Source organism: Crocuta crocuta, unplaced genomic scaffold (assembly GCF_008692635.1).
Source record: "Crocuta crocuta isolate KB4526 unplaced genomic scaffold, BGI_CrCroc_1.0 scaffold19, whole genome shotgun sequence".
Taxonomy (NCBI): Eukaryota; Metazoa; Chordata; class Mammalia; order Carnivora; family Hyaenidae; genus Crocuta; species Crocuta crocuta.
In genome coordinates, this window is record NW_027551565.1 from 2,214,035 (window position 1) to 2,236,751 (window position 22,717).

The following is a 22,717-nucleotide window of genomic DNA, read 5'->3' on the forward strand; positions in this document are numbered from 1 at the left end:
ACACGCTGAGGTGCATTCGCCTCAGTGTCAGGCAGGGTCTAGACTCATCCACTCCTTGCTTCATGAAGACTCTGTTCCTGGTTGCAGGCTGGTATGAGGGAGAACGGCTGCGAGATGGAGAGAGAGGCTGGTTTCCTATGGAATGTGCCAAGGAGATAACCTGTCAGGCTACCATTGACAAGAACGTGGAGAGAATGGGACGCTTGCTAGGGCTGGAAACCAACGTGTAGCCTCTCGACCGCCTTCCGTTACCGTGAGATTTGCACTACATCACAGTGGGCTGCTTGGCTCTGGGCCGGCTTTGTTGTGGATTTTAACACAGCCTGTTTGATGAAAAGAATGAAAACACTTGCCTTTAAGCTTGCCACGTGGTTATGCTCTCTCAGAACAGCTTCCCAATACAGTGAGTTCTCAAGGTGCGGTGTACACACAGCCGTCCACTCGCGAACTTCCTTAGGTCCACAGATAGCTGAGCAGCCCACTTCAGGGACCACACAGCCTCCCAGCTCCTTCTAGGTTCACCATTTTCTGGCGTTAAAAATGTATATTAGATGCATATACTAGATGAGGAAAGTGTTCTTTCCTCCCTTTGCCAAGGATGTTACTGTCCGTCTTCCAGCATTTCCTTTATATGGTTTTCCCAGTATTAGCAAGAGTTGTTTTTAAGGAATGCCCAGTTTTGTAAATATTTTTTCTTCCTCTTGTATTTTAGATGATTCTAATGCTATGAGGACAGTAGAGCTCAAAAGGTGAAATGCTGAGTTTATCTAAACTTCTTCCCAGGAAAGGGAAATTGACACTTGAATTTTTGCCACCTCTTTCCTCCTTAGGAGAGAAGCTTACTTAGATTTTCTTTTTACATCCCTTTCACCCAATATTGGTATAGGCTGATAAAACTCAAGCTACTCTAATAAGATAGAATTTAGATGGTTCACCTAAGTGACAAAATCCTGACTATTTGACAGGGGTCATACTTTTTTTTTTTTTAATATTCCCAAAGGAGCTGATAAACGTCATGACATGAGGCTGCTTTGCCTTTAATAATTTTGCCTTTTGTAATTTCTTTAATATTTTTGACTGTTCTACTCCTGTTTCCAAAGAGGCAGTTGGCTGAAATAAAGTCTCAAGGAAGATAAAATTTAGGCCTCACCGAGGTATCAGGATGCCAGCTTGGTACCTAATCGAAGCATAACGTATTGGTCTTCATGGGAATCCTTTTTATATGTACTAAGGGTCTTGCTTGCTCACTTTGGAGGATCTCTTATCTGTGGGTGTCTGCAGAACTTCATTTTTTCTATTGGTGCAAGGAGAGAGAAAGACCATTTTAATAGTACATTTTATACACCGGGAGTGAGGGTTTGGAAGACAGAGAGGGGGGAAAGTAATTTTTACTGGCAGCTATGTTCCTCTCTACTCCATTTTCTTCCACAAAGGGACAAAGCCAGGCAAAGGGTATATTATTCGAGGACTCAGATCTGTGTATGACTTGTCCCAGCTACTGCCTGCCAACCAGGTACTCAAATCATGAGTGACGTAAGTAAAGCAGAAGCCTAGCGTGGGAGCCCAGTATGCTGGGCTCACACAGCCTGCGTCCTGCCACTCAGCAGTGAGCCAGTGTGGTGCACCCGGGGCCTTCTCGTCCTTGGTTCGCTCTCCTTTACTTATGCATACAGTTCTGGGTGTAAAAGACATGCCAGGCCCTGAGTCCCTTGAGGTCGGGCCAGTGAAGTGATAGCAGTGGACACAGCAAGAGATGTGTCCAGGTTGGTAAACAAGGCATTGGTCTCCTCTTTCAGGTCACAAACCCGTGAGAGGAGAGGTTAAAAAGTTGTAATTTAATTTCATGTGATGTTTGCATTTAGGAAGGAAGGTAAATCCATTGCTTGCAAAGGGGATCATGTTGTATTAGTTTTGCTAAATCCAACTGAAGCTAAAAAGCAACTATAGGAATCCTGTGAATTAATTTATAAGTAGAGATGTTAAACAGTCTTGGAAATATGTCCATTTTATAAATCAAAGCCTTATTTAGCAAGCAGTTAATACTGTTATTGGATAAAATGTTATGCAGCAGGTATTTAACAGTCACAATGTCTAATTTCAACTGAATTATAATTTTTACATGACACAGTACTGTTTTAAAACCTAGTTCAGTTTCTATGAACAGCTTCTTGGAATTGTAGGAGGACTTCTTTCAGTGACCTGTGGAGAACAAAAATACTCATTTTTGTCCCAGTGATTTGATACTGCTTGTATACTTTTGGTGAAATAAGTGAATTTATAAAGATTTTGTATATACTTGTTCTTTAGTACTTGTCTGATTTAATTCACTATAGGATGTATTAAATATATAATTTACTGAATTTGGAGTCCAATCAGAGTTCTACTCAGAAGGTATTTGTAGCTAACATTCAAGGCCACTGATCTTTCCTTGTTGGGTACAGGTTGGCATCAGCTGCCCCAGAAGATTGGGGCGGTTTTAAGAGCTGGGCCATGATGTTTCTTCTGTTTCCACAAAACTGCATGACTGAACAGCCTATCTTAAATAGTCTGTGGTTTTGTTACATCCTACTCATTTCGGCCACCTAGTATCCAAACCTTTGTGCTTGTGAAATTTTGTCACGTTGTGAATCTTGGTGGAAGGCAAAGACGGACTCCTGTATTTTCTTTTACTGCGTGACAGGTTGCCACGTGCCTTAAGCCACACCCATTTATTATCTCATGGTTCTGTAGTAAGAAGGCCAACATGGCTGGTGGGTTCAGTGCTTACTCTCAGTCTCACGAGGCTGACCTCAGAGTGTTGGCCAGCTGCTCTCTCAGCCAGAGCTTGATATCTTTCATGCTCATCATACCTGTGGTTGGCAGAATTCGGTTCCTTGTAGTCGTAGGATCAAGAACCCTGCTTTTTTGCTGGCTGCCAGGGGTGGGGGGTGCTTCACAGCTTCTTGAACCTGTTCATATTCCTCGCCGTGGGTTCCTTCATCTTCCAGACAGCCATGGCATGTTTAATCTTTCTCACATTTGGAATCTGACTCCATCTCATGCTACCACCTGAAGAAAACTCCGCTTTTAAGGAATTCATGTAATTATATTAGACACACAACAGGATAATCACCCTTATGATTAACTCAGAATCAACTGATTTGGGACCTTAATTAGAGGCACAAAATTCCTTTATCCGTGCAACATCACATAACCACAGATGTTAACACGTGGCGGGGGGGGCAAGGATAATGGGGATCATCTTAAAATTCTGCCTACACCTCCACTTGTCAACCTTAAAACGCTAGTTTCCCTGTTATCTTTTGTTTAGTCATATACAGCTGCGTGGTAGGAAACACCAATCAAAGGCATCTCTGTTGGATTTTTCCTCAAGCCAGTGATGGAAGAGCCAAGAGATGGGTGTGTACCTTCTCTGGAACTAGCAAGATCCGTTCCCCTCTTTACTCTGTCTTCCATCCCAAATCACTGCTGCATTTTCCCTGGACTTTAGAAAGCAGCAGAGGCAGAGCTACTTGTGGGACTGCAGTGCTAAATAAGGCAGGGCAGTGTTTAACACCTACAGTTATCACTGTTGGCCATCTCCAAAGGGCTTCTTCTGGAGTGAGGATATGGAACTTGGAGGATCATGAACTTTGCTCTCTGGGCTTCTAGCACGCTGAGGTCCTGACAAAAGGAAGTTAAGCCTTACTCTGGAGGAAGCTAGCATCATCTTAGTTCTCAGTTACTTCCAAAAACAAGTTCTCAAAAGTTTCAGCAAATTAGCAAACACTTGAAGACCCAGCATCAATGATACAGAAAAAACCTACTTACAGGGCCTCTAGACAGTGAAATCATGATACATAGAACAATTATAATCACTTTTAGAGATAAATCTCGGCCAAACTTTAAAATACAACACAGTACTAACAACTATAAGAAACAGAGGAAAAAAAAGAAAAACAGCACTAGTAATTATGGAACTAGGTTTAACAGATTAGATAATTGGTGAACTGGTAGAGAGGCTAGAAGAAACACCCACAGAGAAGCACATAGCGAAGAGACAAGGAAAATGCAGAGGGTTAACTGGAGTCCCAGATGAGAAGGGAGAGAGAGGGAGCACTGGCAAGGGAACTGTACCTTTACAACCTGCTGACTGGTCACAGGACGCAGGCTGTCCCCAGGGGGAAGTGGCCTTGGGTAAAGTGACTCCTGTCAGCTGAGGACAATCCTGTAGAGGGCTGATGGGTGAAGGCAGTCATCTGACAGCATTTGCAGTGGCTAAGGGAATAGGCCTTCAGTCCTGAAACAGGATCTGGGCAAAACATGCCCATATTCACACTACATGTAGCTATGTCAACATTAGACAAAATAGTCTTCAAGATAAAAGGTATGGCTAGGGACAGAGAGAGCCGAAGAGCCGAGACGATGATGGAAGTCTTACTGAATCGGGAAGATAAAACAATTCCATATATATTTTCTCTCAATAATACAGTCTCAATATATAGAAAACAAAATTAGGGAGAAATGTGAAATTAAGCCAAAATCATAACCTGTAACACTTTAACTCTCTCATTTGCTACATAAAAATAAAAGTGTAGAGGGGCGCTTGGGTGGCTTAGTTGGTTAAGCGTCTGACTTTCGCTTAGGTCATGCTCTCGCGGTTCATGGGTTCGAGCCCCGCATCGGGCTCTGTGCTGACTGCCAGCTCAGAGCCTGGAGCCTGTTTCAGTCTGTGACTCCCTCTCTCTCTGACCCTCCCCTGCTCACGCTGTCTCTCTTTCTCTCTCTCTCCTAGAAATAAACATTAAAAAGAAAAAAAAAGTGTAGAGGAGATAAAAATAAAGTCTGGGAGGTCTTAACGATAATTTGAAAGTTAAGAGGCATACATATACAACACCGCAACAATTTAAGCATATACGTTCTTTTCAAGAACACAGAATATTTACACATTTGATCATTCCCTGGGTCATAAAGCAAGTCTCAACAAATTTTAAAGGACTGAAATTAAGAGTTCTAGGATTACACTTGGGTTAGAAACCAGTAACAAAAATAACCACTTACTTGGAAACTTAGACTTAAATGTAAAACACAAAGCTGTAAACCCCTTAGAAAGTAACACAGAAAATCTAGGTGATCTTGGGTTTGGCGATGACTTTTTTTTGACAACCACCAAAAGCAGGATCCATGAAAGAAAAAAACTATAAACCCCACTTTATTAAAATAAAAAAATACCTTCTCTGTGACAGAAGAAAAGGTAATCCAGAATAGGAGGAAGTCCTGCAAAATACAGATCTGATAAAGCAGTGGCATCCAGAATATAATCTCCACAATTAGAAAACAGCTCAATTAGTGGAGCCTGACTGGCTCAGCTGGGAGAGCATGTAACTCTTGGTCTGTAGAGTCCTGGGTTTGAGCCCCATGTTGAATGTGAACTTAATCTTTAATAATAACTCAATTAAAAAATGGGTTCTTTGAAAAGATGAATATAACTCATGCACCTTTTAGCAAGACTAATAAAAAGAAAATTACCAGTGTCAAGAATGAAAGGGGATATTATTATAGATTCCTCAGACATTAAAAGGATAAGGGGATATTTAAACAACTTGAGACTCATAAACACAACTTAGATAAAACGGGCGAATTCATGGAAAGAACTGAAGCTCTAAATAGTCCTGTAACTACTAAATAGAATTTGTCTAAAAATTTCTGAAAAAGAAACAGGTGCAAATAGTTTCACTGGAGAATTTTAAAAATAATTTTACTTTATTCTGAAAGAGAGAGGCAGACGGGCAGAAAAAGAGGGCGAGAGAGAATCCCAAGCAGGCTCCGTCCTTTCAGTGCAGGGCTCGACATGGGGCTCAAACTCAAACTGAGATCATGACCTGAGCCAAAACCAAGAGTCACTTAAGCAATGGAGCCATCCAAGGGCCCCTCGCAGAATTCTTACAAACACTTAAGGAATTAACACCAATTCTATACAAACCTCATCCAGAAACTGGAAGAGTAAGACTTCCCAACTGAATTTATAAGGCCAGCATTACCCCACAAAAAGGAAACTATAGATTGGTATCCCCAATCATTATAGAAATAAATGCAAATTAAAACCACAATGATAGAGGACTCCACTTCCACTGAAGGCTAACATTAAACACCATATAACTAAATATACCAAGTACTAGCAAGGATTTGAAACACTCGGAACCCCTCATATATTACAGGTGGGAATGTAAAATAGCACACCCACTTTGGAAATCAGTTTGGCAGTTTCTTAAAGTTAAACACACCATATAATACAACAATCTTAATCATAGGGATCTTTCCAAGAGAAATGAAAACCTTTATCTTCACACAGACTTGTATACATATGTTCATAGCAGCTTTATTTATACTAAAAAAAAATAAAATAACTGAAAGGTCCATCAACTAGTCAACAAATAAACTGGTATAATCATACAAGGCAATACAATTAAACAATAAAAAGAACACATTACTGATACATCCAACAACATAAACATCTCAGAAGCATTATGTTAAGTAAAAGAAATTGGACACACAAGACTAAATATGATTTTCCATTTATTGGAAATTCTAGAAAAGGCAAAACTAGTCACAAATAGCAGGTCAATGGTTTTCGATGGGTAGAAATGGAGGCGGAGGATTGACTACAAAGGGGAACGAGGGAAACTTAGGTGATGGGAATGTTCTATATCAGAATTATGGTGGGAAGCATTACATGATTTTATACATTGACAATATTCATGGAATTATACACTTAAATTGGCAAAATTTATTATATATAAAATAATTCCTTAAAGCTTAAAAAAAGCATGGAAATACATCAAAAGGGAACAGTGGTAACATGCTTTTCTTCATCTATTCAATTCCCAAATGTTCTACAAATAAGAGTGTACTGTCTTAAAGTCAGAATAAAAATATTTAAAAACAATTAGCATATTATGATTATACCGCATGATCACAATTACTTAAAAATAAATACAAACGCAGAGCTAGAAGAGTGGAAGAAAATTTATGGTTTACTTTGGGGGAAGGGGTACTAAAATTCATTCTAAAGCTTTTCAATAATTTCTAGCTTTTAGGGTGGACTTTGCTTTAAAAATACAGAAGAACAGAAAATCACTTATAATAGGTATAAATTTATCTAGAGCTTTTGCCCAAGTTAATGATTTAGGAAGCATTACGTGCATTTACTTTTCAAAGACACATTTTAAAGAATACTCAGTGGTTTCTTTGTTTTTTTTTTCCCCCCTTAAGTTTCTGGCTCAGGGTTTTTTCAAGAGCTATTCTAGGTATTACTAAGAATGGTGAGACAAATAGATTTTTCTTTTAAATGTCTCATTCTTTAAAACTACTAAAGAATAGTACTTAGATCTGGAACAGATTTTCCACTCACTATTACACTATTTTGTAAACAGAAGAAACAACACAAATAGCACCTTCAATCAAGATTTCCATCCTGATCAGCTGTACAGAAGACATAAGTTGAGTGTGACAGTAACTGCTTTAATCTCTTTCAATAGCTCATCTATTTAAGCAATTCTTCAGGAACATTTTCCTCATTCATATGGAGATTAAATCTCGGTTTGGGAACAAGGAACCAATTAACCAATAATCCCCCTTTTTTTAAAGAGATTCTTTAAATGCTTCCTTCCAAGGCCAGTTTGGCCTACTGTGAATTTCAACTGGAGAGTAAAAACAAGAAAAAACACACATACACAAACATAAAAACACTTAAAGAGCAAATGGGACCTAATGTCACCCTGAATTTAGGGACGAAACCACAATATCGTGATATGACTCAAGAATTCAGTAAAAGATCACTTTTGGGAAACTAGTCAAGAGACTGGACTTAGGACACAGTACATTCAAAACCTTTACAAGGATAGGTTGACATACATCCCCAGAAATGGGAGCAGTACCTGAACCAGCACTGTTACACAGATCACCATAGCATTATCAATAAATTGTAGTCATTGTTCAATATTCTTCCTTTGGTTTCCTTATGTTTATTGGAAGGCACAGTAAAATTTGAATTTTTTTAGAGTGCAGCAGGATGTTATTTCCTTCTGCAGTATGTTCAGGATCACTACTTTTACACCTTTTGTCAGACATGTGGGTCAAACTGTTAGATCACAAAAGAAATGGTAGAAACAGAGGCCTCAGCAAACACTCAATGATGGAGACCATGTGTTTCAGTTAATATGCTTTCTGCCAAGTTTTACAAAATACACCACCTAAAAGTGGCTTAACTCAATGAAGAAGGATTTATTATATTCAAATAAGTCCAAGTGCAAGGCAAGTCTAGAATTGGATAATTCAGCAGCTCACTAGCATTATCAAAGACTGGTGATTCACATCTTTCCACTGAGCCCACATCATTATCCCATGGAATCCTAACATGGCTACAGCAGTGCCAGATTCAGAGAAGACAATGTCCAAACGAGAAAATTTCCTCCACTAAGTCTACTAAATGAGGAAAACCTTTCTCAGATGCCCTCTTGCAGATCTCTTTTCAGTTGCTATTAACAACACAGGTTCACATACTCATGCCTCATCAGTTACCTGTAAGGAAGCTAAGATCTTACACGACTGGCTTAAGAACAATCTGATTCACCCTTGAGGAAGAGAGTCCAATATCCCTGGGCACAAGGTTACACAGAGGGAGAACACTTAAACAGTCACGCAAATGGGGAGGAACAAAATGGCTGTTGAACAGCAACCAACAGTATCTATCACAATCTGATAAGGCTGAAAATACGAGCCTATCACTAGCCCTAAGTCACACTAGTTTCCACTGGCTAACAGGGTAACGCAGGATTCAGAACGTGAAAATGAACGTAATATATTGGACTGTTATAAAAAAAATAAAATCCAGGGACAAATAATAACTAAGACTTAGTGAGTACATTCTACATGCCAGACACTAGTCTATGTACTTTACATTAACGTATTTAATCCTCACAATTGTTACCTATTTTACAGAAAAAGAAAACAGAGAGAAGCCAAGTAACTTGCCCAAGGGAGATGGTAAGTCACAGCTGAAATTTGAACTTAGGTGGTCAAGTCTAGACTCATGTTCTCAATTGCTACATTATGCTGCACAGGATAATGCAAAAGGGGTACAAATATATTCTAAAAAGATTTTTAAAAAATCAAATAAGCCACAGGATGAGATGTAGAAACCAAGCCAAAAAGTTAGCTGAGATTTATACACTGTACATTTTATTAAATACTAGGCTTTATTACAGCAAATTAATTTACCTCTAATAGAAGTTTTACTTAAAAATGTGGTTGTGTTCAAATTCTTAACTTGACACTGCTTTTTGGCTAACCATTCTATTTTTACTGGTTTCTGTAGTCAGTCACTATGGGCAGAAAGATTAACTTTTCTTAATAAACAAAGGCATTTCTTAAGTGGTACAACACTCAATATATAAGAGCAGTCTCTCCCAAAGTGTGGACATGACCACAACAGAATATATGACCAGAAAACATATTGCTTTTTATGATATATTTATAATAGCTACAGATAACATTGTTAAATCATGCACATTACATCTTTACTACCTACTGAAGGTTTCTACCTTACATATGGAAATTATTCATGTCCCACGGTTTGGCATCTAGCCAAAACTTAACCTATGATGGAAAATTGCTGTAAATCTTCAGACCACCACAGGTAAGTTGTCAGCTGTAATATCCGTCCTGGAATCGTGGTGGCAAGTTCCTGGGACTTGCTTTTTCCTGTGTTTTGATCAAGTCTATAATAGCTGACAGTACTGCACAGTCTCTGGATTTAGTGTCCTTCCAATCGACAGGATGGGGACTTTCAATCTTCTCTTGCAGAAGGATATCTAGTTCCTTTCTTAATTCCTAAGGTTGGAAAAATCACGTATGTTCAACAAAGGCAAATAAAATACTAAACAATGTAATAAATAAAAGTGACTCTAGCTGTTATAAGGAATTTCATAAGCTATTATACATAATACTGAAATACTTAGTGAGCAGCTAACTCAAATGTGGTTATCAACAGCCAACTAAAGTGTACCAAGTTAAAAAATTCAAACTTCAATCATGCTGAGCCATTTAGAATGGCTGGTCCATAAATACCTCAAAAAACAATTCTGAGAAACTAATCATCAATTTCCCAACACTGTTTGCTCTGTTCAAATAGAGCCAGAAATGTTTAATGTAACATATATAACACCTGGAACAAGACCACAGGCTAAACTTGCATATAAATTGAATGACAATCATGTAGAGTCAGTCACCTTAACAAGATGGGCAATTCTTGCTGGAGACTGAAAGACAATCCATTCATCTACAGCAATAGTTTCCTGATCATTATCCTTCTGGATGGAAATATCACCTCCAAAGAACAAGAGACAGTATGGGGAGACCTCTGTGCAGTCATACAAGTATATCTGTAATGAGAATTAAAGCAAATTAAAATAGGCATGAGTCTGAAAGGATTACAGCCACATTAATTCACTACCACCACTACTGAGATATTAGTGCTTTCCTTCTAAATCAGGTGTTACTCTGCTAGTGTGATTACCGAAACTAATTTTGAGGGTATACCTTAAACTTTGGGGAGCCAGTATTTATTCAAAGCAGGCTCTGAAGGAAAACTATGCAAAGCAAATAAACATCCCAATTATATTAAATATAAAGATCCATCATGATAGACCTGCTGCACATTAAAAGTATAGATTATTTTCTTAAAGAAGTTATACTTCGGGGTGCCTGGGTGGCTCAGCTTAAGTGTCCAACTCTTGATTTTGGCTCAGGTCATGATCTCAAAGGTTCATGGGATTGAGCCCTTCCCCCCCTACCTCCTGGCTGGATCGAGGTGACAGAGCTGAGTCTGCTTGGGATTCTCTACCTCTCTGCCCCTCCCCCACTTGTGACTTTTCTCTCTCAAAATCCATAAGCACTTAAAAGAAGGCATAAATCATGTCAGAAATAAAAATTTTCAGAAGAGAACAAATTTTGTTTATAATCATGAAAAGTACACAAATGTAAAAATTCAGCAAGATCAATATTCAGGTGCACGGTTTTGTTAAACATTCACTTACGCTACTTGTTCTCATCTTCAGGTGATAGATAAGCCAGTTGTAGTGAAATTCTGTTTGCTCCACATTAACAGATTTAGGATGAATAGCAACTAGTCCATCAGTTTTTGTGTAAACTTTGACCCTTTAAAAAAGTTAAAATGCAGTTTGTGAAAAGAAAAAAAAAAAAAAGTTCTAGGAGATTCCAACCCAATAAACCAATCCCAGAATCTTAAAAAAAAGTCAACAGAGGAGTTCACTTTATTTTTGTAATACAAATTTAAAAATTTGTATTTGAGAAGAGAAGTTTAACAAAACATGGAAAAATATCAGTTAACTATGAATAACCACATGACAACTCTTTCCTCACAGGTGAAATTATTAAACGTCTTAGGTGAGGAAGTAAACCTTAATTATGTTAATTCATACTATACTACTAAAAAACAAAAAATAAAATAAGTATCTGAAATATGTGAATCTAAGTGATTCAGACCAAGAGAATAGTATATACAATTTACTGTCAATCACAATACTGACAATACTCTTAATTTACAAAATAACTTTATAAAATGAGCAATTATGGGGACCCTGGGTAGCTTAGTCGGTTAAGCATCTAACTCTTAAAGATGTCAGCTCAGGTCATGTTCTCATGTTCATGATATCGAGCCCTGAGCTGGTGTCCGTGCTGACACTGTGGAGCCTGCTTGGGATTCTCTCTTTGCCCTTCCCTCTACTTGCATGCGATCATGCAGGCTCTCTCACTCTCTTAAATAAACATTTTTAAAAAATAAATAAACTTCATAGATTACACAGACGAATATAAAATAAAAAATGAATAATTTTCTTGGGGTAGCTGGGCAGCTCAGTCGGTCAAGTGTCCGACTTCAGCTCAGGTCATGATTTTGGAGTCTGTGGGATCAAGCCCCTGAGAGTGTGCTGACAGCTCAGAGCCTGGAGCCTGCTTCAGATTCTATGTCTCCCTCTCTCTCTGCCCCTCACCCACTCATGCTCTGTCTCTGTCTCAAAAATAAATAAAACATTAAAAAAAAATGAAGACGGGGCGCCTGGGTGGCTTAGTCGGTTAAGCGTCCGACTTTCGCTTAGGTCATGATCTCGCGGTTTGTGGGTTCGAGCCCCGCATCGCGCTCTGTGCTGACTGCCAGCTCAGAGCCTGGAGCCAATTTCAGAGTCTGTATCTCTCTCTCTCTTTGACCCTCCCCTGCTCACGCTGTCTCTCTCTCTCTCTCTCTCCTAGAAATAAATAAAAAAAAAAAATGAAGACTTTTCTTGAAAAGGGATTTTAGCTACAACTGACTTTTAATTTTTTTTTTAATGTTTGTTTATATTTGAGAAAGGGAGAGGGCAAGCTGGGGAGCAGGAGAGAGAGAGGGAGACACAGAATCTGAAGCAGGCTCCAGGCTCTGAGCTGTCAGCACAGAGCCCTGACACGGGGCTGGAACCCAGAGACCGTGAGATCATGACCTGAGCCGAAGTCGGACGCTTAACTGACTGAGCCACCCAGGCACCCCTACCATTGATTTTTAAAAACCTATCCTAAAATATGTTATAAATGGTTTCTCATTCATTCAAATCCCCCAATTTCAGAACAGGAATACTTGGAATAAATGTACTTTGACACAGCTCTAGTCAGTCTCTCAGTTTCCAGGGGCCTTTCTTTGATAGTCATAAAAGTTTTATCTCAATAGGAGAGGAGGATTTCTGACAGTTTATTTTTAAACAATCAATGCTAATTGCCTGTAACAAATGACAGCATAAATGCTCATAATCCATGAATCCTTCCTATTTGTTTTTTAAGTGGTTCTATAATATTCATGATACTTCTAACCAAATTCATGAATCTCAGTCATGAGCACTGTGATTTATCCAGAATAAAATCAGAAATTATTCTTCTTCACCACAGCCTATTTAACCATGCCACCCTATAACCCTACATCATGAAAGCAGCAGGGGTTGGCAAATTTTTTCTGGACAAGACCAAAGAGAAAATATTTTAGGCTTTGTAAGCCTGATGAGTTCTGTCACAGCTATTTAACTCTGCTGACAAGGCACAAAAGCAGACACAGACAACGTGTAAACAAGAGGTGTGGCTGTGTACCAATAAAAATTTACACCAACAAGATTTTGGCCAAGCATGCTACAACTTGCTGGTCCCTGGTCTAGACCAAAATAAAGCACCAGTATAAAACAGAACTACATTTTTTCCCATAAATCCTTGCTAGGATGGCAGAGAAACTTTTATGTATTTCAGAGTAAAGACAAGAACAGATATTTTAAAAAACTGACAAAGTACTAATATCAAAAAGTACCTGGTTCACTTAAATGTAGATAACTCAGCTCCAATGATTAAAATTCATGTTACCTATAACTTCATGTTATAAAAAGATATCTCAACCTCTGCATATTTGACATCTTAAACTCAGTATCTTTGTCATGGAGGCTGTCCTGGATGTTTAGTAGCCATTTCTGGCCTCTATATACTAGATGCTAGTAGTACTGCCCCAGCTGTAACTACCACAAATGTCACAGCCAAATAAAATGTCTCTTGGGGGGTGAAGTTACCCCAGTTGAGAAGCACTGCCCTAATGAAATAATGTCTGCACTTTAATATATCTTTCAGGTCTAGTATTTTTTCATGTTTATAGTAACAGGATACCCAAACTTTATTTAATGTCAGTTTGAGTTATTTTGTTACTACACAGTAACTGTTTTATATGCCTATGAGCTTAAAATGCCATAATAATATATTATGATCAAATAATTTCCTCACTGTTTCTGAACACCTATGTTCTTTTAACACATTTGGAAGTATGTCCTTAGGACACAGTGCTCAAATTAATATATTCACTTATGAATCCCCTGGCTACTGACTATTTAAATGACATGGCACAAGATTCTAATGTGTCTTCTAAAAGGCATCAATTCACATACCACTAGACATCTGTGACTTACAGTTTGTTTCCTCACTAGAATGAACTTACTTGCTAGGCAAAAAATATGTCTTGCAGTCTCCAATGACTCCTGAGGCTAATTATTTGTACATGTACTTAAAAAGTTGTAACTTATTACCCAAAACTGTGAAATCACCAAATTTTCATCAAAGAGGTAAATTAGAAAATTATGTGACTTAGAAGAAAAAAATCCTAAAAAATTCTTCTCTAGGTAATGTCCATGCTTGCACTGATTTTTTTTTTTTTTTAATGTATATTTTTGAGAGAGAGAGAGAGAGAGAGAGAGAGAGCACAATCAGGGTAGGGGCAGAGAGAGACAGACTCAGATAGGGGCACAGAATCCAAAGCAGACTCTAGGCTCTGAGCTGTCAGCAGAAAACCTGATGTGGGGCTTGAACTCACCAATGTGACATCATGACCTGAGCTGAAGTTGGACGCTTAATCGACTGAGTCACCCAGGTGCCTCTGCACTATTTTTTTTTTAATAGCTGGCTTACTTTCCTAATATTTACCTTAATACTATATTTCACTAACATTCTTTGTGAATAACAGGTGATGGAGAGCTGATGCCAGGTATGTGCCATGAGGGAAAGTGATGCCTGTGTTGCATTCTCTTAAATTTAGATCAAAAGTAAAGAACAAGAATATGGCCCAAATATAAAGAACAAGTTTACAATAGTAGCTCTGTTGCCATAAAGAGGATTTCAAAAGCTTAAGGAGAATAAAAAATAACTCACAATAATCTTCAATGCTTACATTTTTCTTTTTTTACCCAAATTTAGTCGGATTTTAGCAACTTTGGGATATAAACCAGCACAGATGACAGCTTTAATTATCTTCTCATTATCTATTGGAAGTAGGAAGATAAAGGGAAAAAAAAGTAAAATACAGATACAACAAACAATGGCCGCAAGCTATTTACACTGCATGTTCTTCTTTACCTGAATTTATATTAGATTTTGGATCTTTAGGATTTCTACTGCTTACAAATCCAGCTCCAAGAAGATGCTCAGCAAACTGTCCTTTCATGTTATGCAGCATCTAGGGAGCAATGGTAACAAACAGAACTAGAATACCTTTCATACAGATTTTTATAGGAGCCATACAGCATATACTCATAAATAGCTGTAAGTTTTCCATTTTTATAAGACACTTGCAAAAATGTAATGTATTAGACCGGAGGCTGGCAAATTATACAATTTATAAACATTTTTTAAAAATGTTTTTGTCAATAGTTTTATTGAAACAAAGTTACACTCACTCATCTATTATTTATGGTTACTTTTACACTATAATGGCAGAAATGGGTGGCTTTAACAGAGACCACATGGCCTATAAGCCAAAAATATCATGGGGTTTTTTTGTTGTTTTTTTTTTTTATTTTACAGAAAAGACTGGCCTGCCATTAAGGAATAAACACTGATGTTTAAGTATTAATCCATTCTGCAAAATATTCATTAATATAATTTAAAAAATTATCCTCCACCCCGTATTTTAAAAAAACAAAAACAGAAAAACATAAATAAAATAACCAATATCTGTATTTCTACTTCATCCATATTCCTACTACTGAGAATTAACTGCTGTTACATACTGGCACAAAGGCTCAAGGTCTGTTTTTTTGTTTTGCTTTGAAGAATCATAATTTGAATAAAAATGCTCCATGGGTCATTAAAAAGCACACAAGTAATACAGAAAAGTACAAATGAAATTTCCCTAAACTCAGTTTAGTCAGAAGTAACCATTAACTAGGTAAATTAATACTGTAGACATTTATGCATATATACTGACAGAAGAGTTAGACAGAAAATGCTATCCTAACAATGGGATAATATAAAAAAGCGATTTTAATAAACATATTAAAATTAATTTTAGTTCAGATTTTTTGGGGTGCTGGGTAATTCTGGTTCAATTTAAAAAGTTAAATAGGAATAAAAATTAATTTGATTAATGCTAATATTTCACAATCACAAGAGATAATAACAGATCCTTGTAAGCTTAAAGTAAGAGGTTACAGAACAAAGTTGGTCTTAAGTCTATGTCCCTTTTGTGAACTGTCTGACTTTAGCTTCTCCAGTTAATTTCTCTTATCACTGACACTCTAGACCATCTCTTGGCTTTTATTATCATTATTTTATGCTGTTCAGGATAATAACTATTCTACTCTATTCTATATCTCTAATTCCCAATACTGTTTTGTATTTGTTCTATATTTAAATAATATCCACACACAACACTCACGGATTTAGTATAAACTCTCCATTCCTGAAATTCTTTTTATCTCTTAATAGCATTTCACCGTCTGTGAGTTTTCCAAGAACATCTCATGGGTATAGTATTTCAAGTGCTTTCTTGAATATTCGCCTGTCCTCAGTCTTTATAGTTTAATTAAGATCTTGACTGGATAGAATATTCTCAACCCTTGGATTCAGTCATCTTTTCATACATGTAGTTCATTTTATTTTCTCTATTTCAGGGAAATGTTCTTGCACACATCTCTGAATATTCATAATTACACTTGAATTTTCTACAGAGAGACACCTATTCATGATGGATCAGTCCTGTCTTCCTGTCTACAAGCTTTTTACTTACTGCTTTCAATTTTTTCTTTTGTGGCTACATCTACAAACTGTGATTACCTAGAGTCTTTCCTCTATGTCAGTCCTTTACAGGGATTTCCACTTTGGTCCCTGTAATTCTTTTGGTCATCAATGTGTCTTCTTAGGTCAGGAGTCTTTCATCCACTCTGTTGGTTTATTTTCTTATCTTTGTTTTACTGAATCATATTCTTCCTAAACTGTTCCTTACTATGAAGCAGTTGTTAAGGTATTTTCTGTTGAGATATGTTGTATCTATTTTTCCCCACTGATTGTTATAACTTTCAGAATTGTCATACTATTTCATTTTGTTGATGTTTGCACAGCTTTTATTAGATTTGCTAGACATGCTAGATTCTTGATTCTTTTACCCCCTTGCAGAATTGTTAAATGTTTATGTCAAATAGCTAGAATGTGCACGTAACTGGAAGGTGAGGAATCCCTATTCTTACATCGCTCCAATTCAGTGTAGTGTCTCAAGTCTGACGTCTAGTTGTCCTATTTGTTTACTATTTTCTATTTCATAAATACCTCCTATCCAGTGTTTTCTCATTAAAGATAACCTACCCAAAAGATAAGATAAAGATATTGTTTAATATTTTAAAATAGATTTTAGAAGTATTAGCATTTTCAGGATGAATCTTCAAAAGAGCAACTAGAAGGTGGGAGCAAAAACAGGAGCCAAGCTTTACTACATTTTCCTGCTGTACTCTGGAGTCTCGTTTCTTTTCTTAGGCAATAACCACCTTTATGTTTACCATATTATATAGCTTTGTTTTGTTGTGGTTGATTTATTTAATAAAGATTCCTTCTATTATTTTGTATAATCATTTAACTTCATATGGCACACTCACAATTAACTTTTGTGCTGAAGACCTAACTGTACAAAATGGATACATATAAACATATTTGGGAATCATTTCAAAACATTCACCATTACCTGTAATGTGTTTGAAGACAAAAAATATTCCCAACAATAGTCTTTTTCATATCTGAAACCACGTCGCCTAGCATCTTCCCAGCCCTATGGGGCAAAGAAATAAAATTATTTATATTGTTCATCAAAGCAAAGATGCTTACTAGTCTTTATCTTGGTAATAACTTACTTTTCTACTGACACTCCATTTTTTAAAATAAAAAACTCAGAAGAATTTTCAAGTTCACAAACAACAAAAAAAACAAAACAAAAAATACAAAAAACAAAAACCACTCCCCATAATTCTAGTTAGGATATAGCCACGAATGAATTTCCAGACTTTTCTTCATACAAACAAGTACAAGTTATGTAACAATATACTGTGCATTTTATACAAAATGCCATCATATATAGTTTATATTAATAAAAAAGACCTCTGTTGAACAAATTCCAATGCTACTATATTGGAATATACACAAATATATGTGTGTGTGTGTATATATGTGAAGTTATATTATTTGGATAGAGAAGCGAAAATAGGGGGAAAAAGTTAATACAGGATAAGCTCAAAGGAAAAAAAAACACATAAAATTTCCCATAATATGTGATATAAAAATGAATCTAGAACTACAGTAAAAAGATACTATCTCTAAAAACCTAAACACTTAAATTTTGCAAAGATGGTGACAAATGTATTCCTCAAATAAGCTTGACTTATGGGAGGAGAAACCGTCTCTCTAAATAATGTACATGATTATGATACTCATCAAAATGTTAAATACGAATATAGTTATAATTTATTAATAACAGAATAAGACCATCATTTATGAATGTCAACATAAAGATACAAATGAATAACATCACATAGATTTTTAAGAACTGTTTATTTGTTCTACTGTTTTCAAAACACAACTACAGATTTTTTCCCAAAAGGGTAAATTAACTACCAAAAAATTAAAATATCATGTGCAATTTTTTAAAACATTCACCTAATTTTAACACTCACTTAGCAATTTATTTCTGATACCTATAAAATATACACATTTTTAAAAGCTGTGTATATCTATTATCAGCTTTTCACTTGAATAAACTGTCACAATCCAGAACAAGTCATTTTTTTTTTTTTTTTTACCTCAAATGCATTCACAACTGTCAGATGGTCACTTTTTGTATCTTTTGCCAATTCTTTTCTTCTTGCATCTGCGATCTTTTCTTTTCCCTTAGAGAAGAAGAAAAAAAAATAGATGAAGGCCACTTAAATTGCCCTAATGGTAAAGAGAGAAAGGAATTTGAATAAAACGCTGAAGAATGTTATCTAAGCAACAATTATGCTATGACTATTAAAATGCCTAGCCTTTTATCTGTATCTTTCTTACCAATGGAATGACAAAGGGATCTTTGAAGCTGAGACTAGCAGCAATGGTGAGTACTGGGTCTAAACAACAGAAGAGAGCTCCAAAAAGAATCATTTTTCCAATGTGTGGCTCAACTGGTAATCGTGCTAAGTGGACTCCAAGGGGTGTCAATTCTTCTTGTTTATCCAAAGCATTCTGTAAAGCATAGATTTATGTTTAGAATCAACACTGTAAAGCATCCTTTTCAAAGCTATTTTAGTTTGCTTTAAAATAACCAACAGGAGAGTTTTCACTTTCTTAGACCCAAATGCTGGGTCTAATATTGTTCAATGCTATTTTCTTCACCAAAACAAAACTTCTGAGGTCAGCAAAGGTTAGAAACTTAAAATAAATAAAAAATCCACAACCTGGCTTTACTCTAAACGGTAGGAGAGAAATAAGAGAAATACCACATTAGCAGACTTTCAATCAAATAAAATCACCTCCTAGAGTTGTGGGAAAAAATAAAACAAAGAAAGAAACTATTATATAGTCGGAATAAACAATGCAGAGCTTTGATTCTGGTAGTTTAAGAGACATCATACAGGAAGGCAAGAAATAATGGGCAAAGCCAGAACACTCAAAACTGGGGGTGGGCTACTGCTCTGATTACCGAGGTAATTGGTCCAATCATCCCACTGAGCACAGCTAGGAAAGCTGTTTGAAGACACTGAGGAGTAAGTATAAAAATTATAAGTCTAGAATTTGGAGAACAAAAGTCCAGGGAGGTGAGGCCAGAGCAGGGGCTTCTTTTCCTGGCAGAAGCAACATAAATCTTCTCTGGAGAAAGCTATCATCATCTCAGGCTTCCAATTCTTATCTACAAAGAATACTATAAATGCAATGTCCAGTACACAATTAAAATACCTAGGTATACAAGAAGATATCAACAAAATAAAAACCATAACCCATATGTCTCTCATTAGACACAGACTTCTACTAAACACTGTGGCAGAAATAACCTTAATCTTACAGAAATTCTTTCAGAGACCAGAAAAACAAAAAATACATAATTTTCCCTACTTGCTTTTTTTTTTTTTTTTTTTTTCCTGGCATAATCTTGGTACCAAACTGGATAGGGACATTTGGAGAAAGGAAAACGATTAAATAATCTTATGCATGAGAAACCACAGGGGGGAAAAACAAGACAAATTGAATTCCAGAAAGTTAGATTTGTTTCAGGAATGAAAGTTGGTTTAACATTTGAAAAATCAATGTAATCCAATACAAAGCAAATTAAACAAGAAAAAAACCACATCATAATCTCTTGAGAGGCAGAAAAGGGATTTGACGAAATCAATTATTCATGCACAATAAAAATCTTTTAGTAAACTAAGAATAGAAACCCCCTTAATTTGATAGTTTCCACAAAAAAATCTTTTAACAAACATGTTCAACAAATTGTTGACAGCTTTCCTTCTAAGAAAAAGAACACAAGAATGCACGCTATCGTACCACTTCTGCTCAACGTTGTACTAGGGGTCCTATATGATTGGAAAGGGATAAACAGAACTATTTATAGGGTGCCTGGGTGGCTTAGTGGGTTAAGGGTCTGACTCCTGATTTTGGTTCAGGTCACAGTCTCATGATTTCGATTCGAGGCCTGTGCTGGGTCACGCCAACAGCAAGGAGTCTGCTTTGGATTCTTTCTCTGCCCCTCCCCCATCTAACCATCAACAAAACTAAAAGACACATGATGGCTAACAGACACATGAAAAGATGCTCAACGTTACTCATCATTAGGGAAATACAAATAAAAACTACAATGAGATATCACCTCACACCTGTCAGAATGGCTAAAATCAACACTACAAGAAACAAAAGGTATTGGCGAGGATGTAGAGAAAGAGGAACCCTGATGTGCTCTTGGTGGGAATGCAAACTGGTGCAGCTACTGTAGAAAACAGTACAGACATTCGTCAAGAAGTTATAAACAGAACTACCCTACAATCCAGCAACTGCACTACCAGGCATTCACTCCAAGAATATAAAAATATTAATTCAAACGGTTACATGCAACACCCCCAAATGTTTATCGCAGTACTGTCTACAATAGCTAAACTATAAAAGCAGCCCAAATGTCCATCAACTGATGAATGAATAAAGAAGATGTGGTGCACAATGGAATATTACCCAGCCATAAAAAAGAACAAAATCTTGACATTTCCAAAGATGTGATGGAGCTAAAGAGTATCATGCTAAATGACATAAGTTATTCAGGGAAAGACAAATACCCTATGATTTAATTCATACATGAAATTTAAGAAACCAAAGAGCATACAGAAAAAGAAAAAACAAAACAAAACCGAAAGAAGCAAACCAAGAAAGAGACTCTTAACTATAGAGAACAGATGGTTACTAGAGGAGAGTTCAGTGGGTAGATGGGTTAAAAAGGTGATGGCGCTGAAGGAAGGCACTTCTGATGAACACTGGGTGTTGTATGGAAGCACGGAATCACTATATGGCACTCCTGAAACTAGTACTACACTGTCTTTTAACTAACTGGAATCTAAATAAAAATGTAAAGAAGCTTCAAAATCTACTGTTGGACAAGGATTCACTGGTCTTTTCATGATTCTGTTGGCTGCAAACAGCTAAGTAAAGACTGGCTCTTAAAATTCAGTTGGGAAAGAAGAAGCCACCTACTTAGGCTTCAGAGTCCAGCTGTTCTCTGATCATCCATTTCTACCATAAATAGTAAGCTGATTCTTTGACTGCCACCTAACTCTATTCTATTAGATAAAATAGCAGCAAAGCTCTATTCTTTTAGATAAAAACCAAGAGGGGATGACAGGTCAGCAGTAAAACTGCACTACTTCCTAAGATATCAGGAACCTCACTAAATCTAATACAAATTCCAACAAAGACGGTTAGATAATTAACAATACTTTTTCATTTAAACAACTCACATTAAAAGCTACTACAATGTTCTGATGTAGGCCACATTCTCAAAATTACCTGCATAAATGGCTTAAATAAAACTGAAATATGAAAAGTACATCTTCAGCAACCTCTAACCCAGCATTAATACACAGAATTTTAGCAATGATAGAAATGTTCTATGTGCAATTTGACTAGAGATACTGAATTTGTAATTTACTTCAAAATTCTTATTTAAATAGTCACATGTGACTAGTGGCTGCCTTACTGAAGAGAATAGCTTGGACCACTTTTTCTCTGCTCTGAGCATTACCTCACAGTGCCCTTCTCCTCATTCTGAGTACTAACTTACAGCCAGTCCTGTAACTCTTCTCAACATGGTCTTGTGCACGGATGGCTACCAACTAAGCAGTCACTTGTTAGGACAGTGAAACTAGCTTCTCAAAACAATGACTCCATAGAAAGAAACTAAAGCAGAACAAAACAAAAAAAAAACTTCAACAACAAAATGTCAGGCAGGGGGATATAAAGCCCATTCGTATTCTTTCAAAAATACAAGTGCCTTCATAAGATGTCCATACAGCCATTAAATTACTTGGATTTGACAAAAATTCTGAAAACATTATGGTAATCAGAAGAATCTAATAAACCAAATTCATCTGTAGAATACAAATGAAAACAAAGACCAGTAAATTGAAAAGATTTAAATTTTATATAGTTTTAAAACAAGCCTACAATGCAAAAAAATTGTGGAAAGGGCCCAGAATGATAAGACCATTACAAAGGTATAATTTTATAACTTTCTAATTCACGTTTCATATACCAAGCCAAAGAGTAAATCAAATTGGCACCATGTATTCATTGGTCTACCTCTTAGTAATGACAGTAAATTTTTTAATCAGGTGGCTTA

At 36.6% G+C, this 22,717-nt stretch overlaps 2 protein-coding genes across 2 annotated transcripts in view; one reads left to right on the plus strand and one right to left on the minus strand.

Moving 5' to 3' along the window:
* The window catches only part of ARHGEF26 (Rho guanine nucleotide exchange factor 26), a 123,685-nt gene extending 121,419 nt beyond the window's left edge, over positions 1-2,266 (plus strand). Inside the window, exon 14 of the mRNA XM_077750130.1 lies at positions 88-2,266. Coding sequence (XP_077606256.1) covers positions 88-230 — 143 coding nt within the window. The 3' untranslated portion in view covers positions 231-2,266. The remainder of the gene's footprint in view (positions 1-87) is intronic.
* A 4,272-nt stretch (positions 2,267-6,538) lies between these two features.
* DHX36 (DEAH-box helicase 36) overlaps positions 6,539-22,717 on the minus strand; it is a 51,061-nt gene continuing 34,882 nt past the window's right edge. The window contains exons 18-25 of the mRNA XM_077750081.1: positions 18,910-19,083; positions 18,666-18,752; positions 17,558-17,641; positions 14,962-15,061; positions 14,777-14,867; positions 11,076-11,196; positions 10,269-10,421; positions 6,539-9,870 (exon numbers count right to left, since the gene is read on the minus strand). Coding sequence (XP_077606207.1) covers positions 9,685-9,870; positions 10,269-10,421; positions 11,076-11,196; positions 14,777-14,867; positions 14,962-15,061; positions 17,558-17,641; positions 18,666-18,752; positions 18,910-19,083 — 996 coding nt within the window. The 3' untranslated portion in view covers positions 6,539-9,684. The remainder of the gene's footprint in view (positions 9,871-10,268; positions 10,422-11,075; positions 11,197-14,776; positions 14,868-14,961; positions 15,062-17,557; positions 17,642-18,665; positions 18,753-18,909; positions 19,084-22,717) is intronic.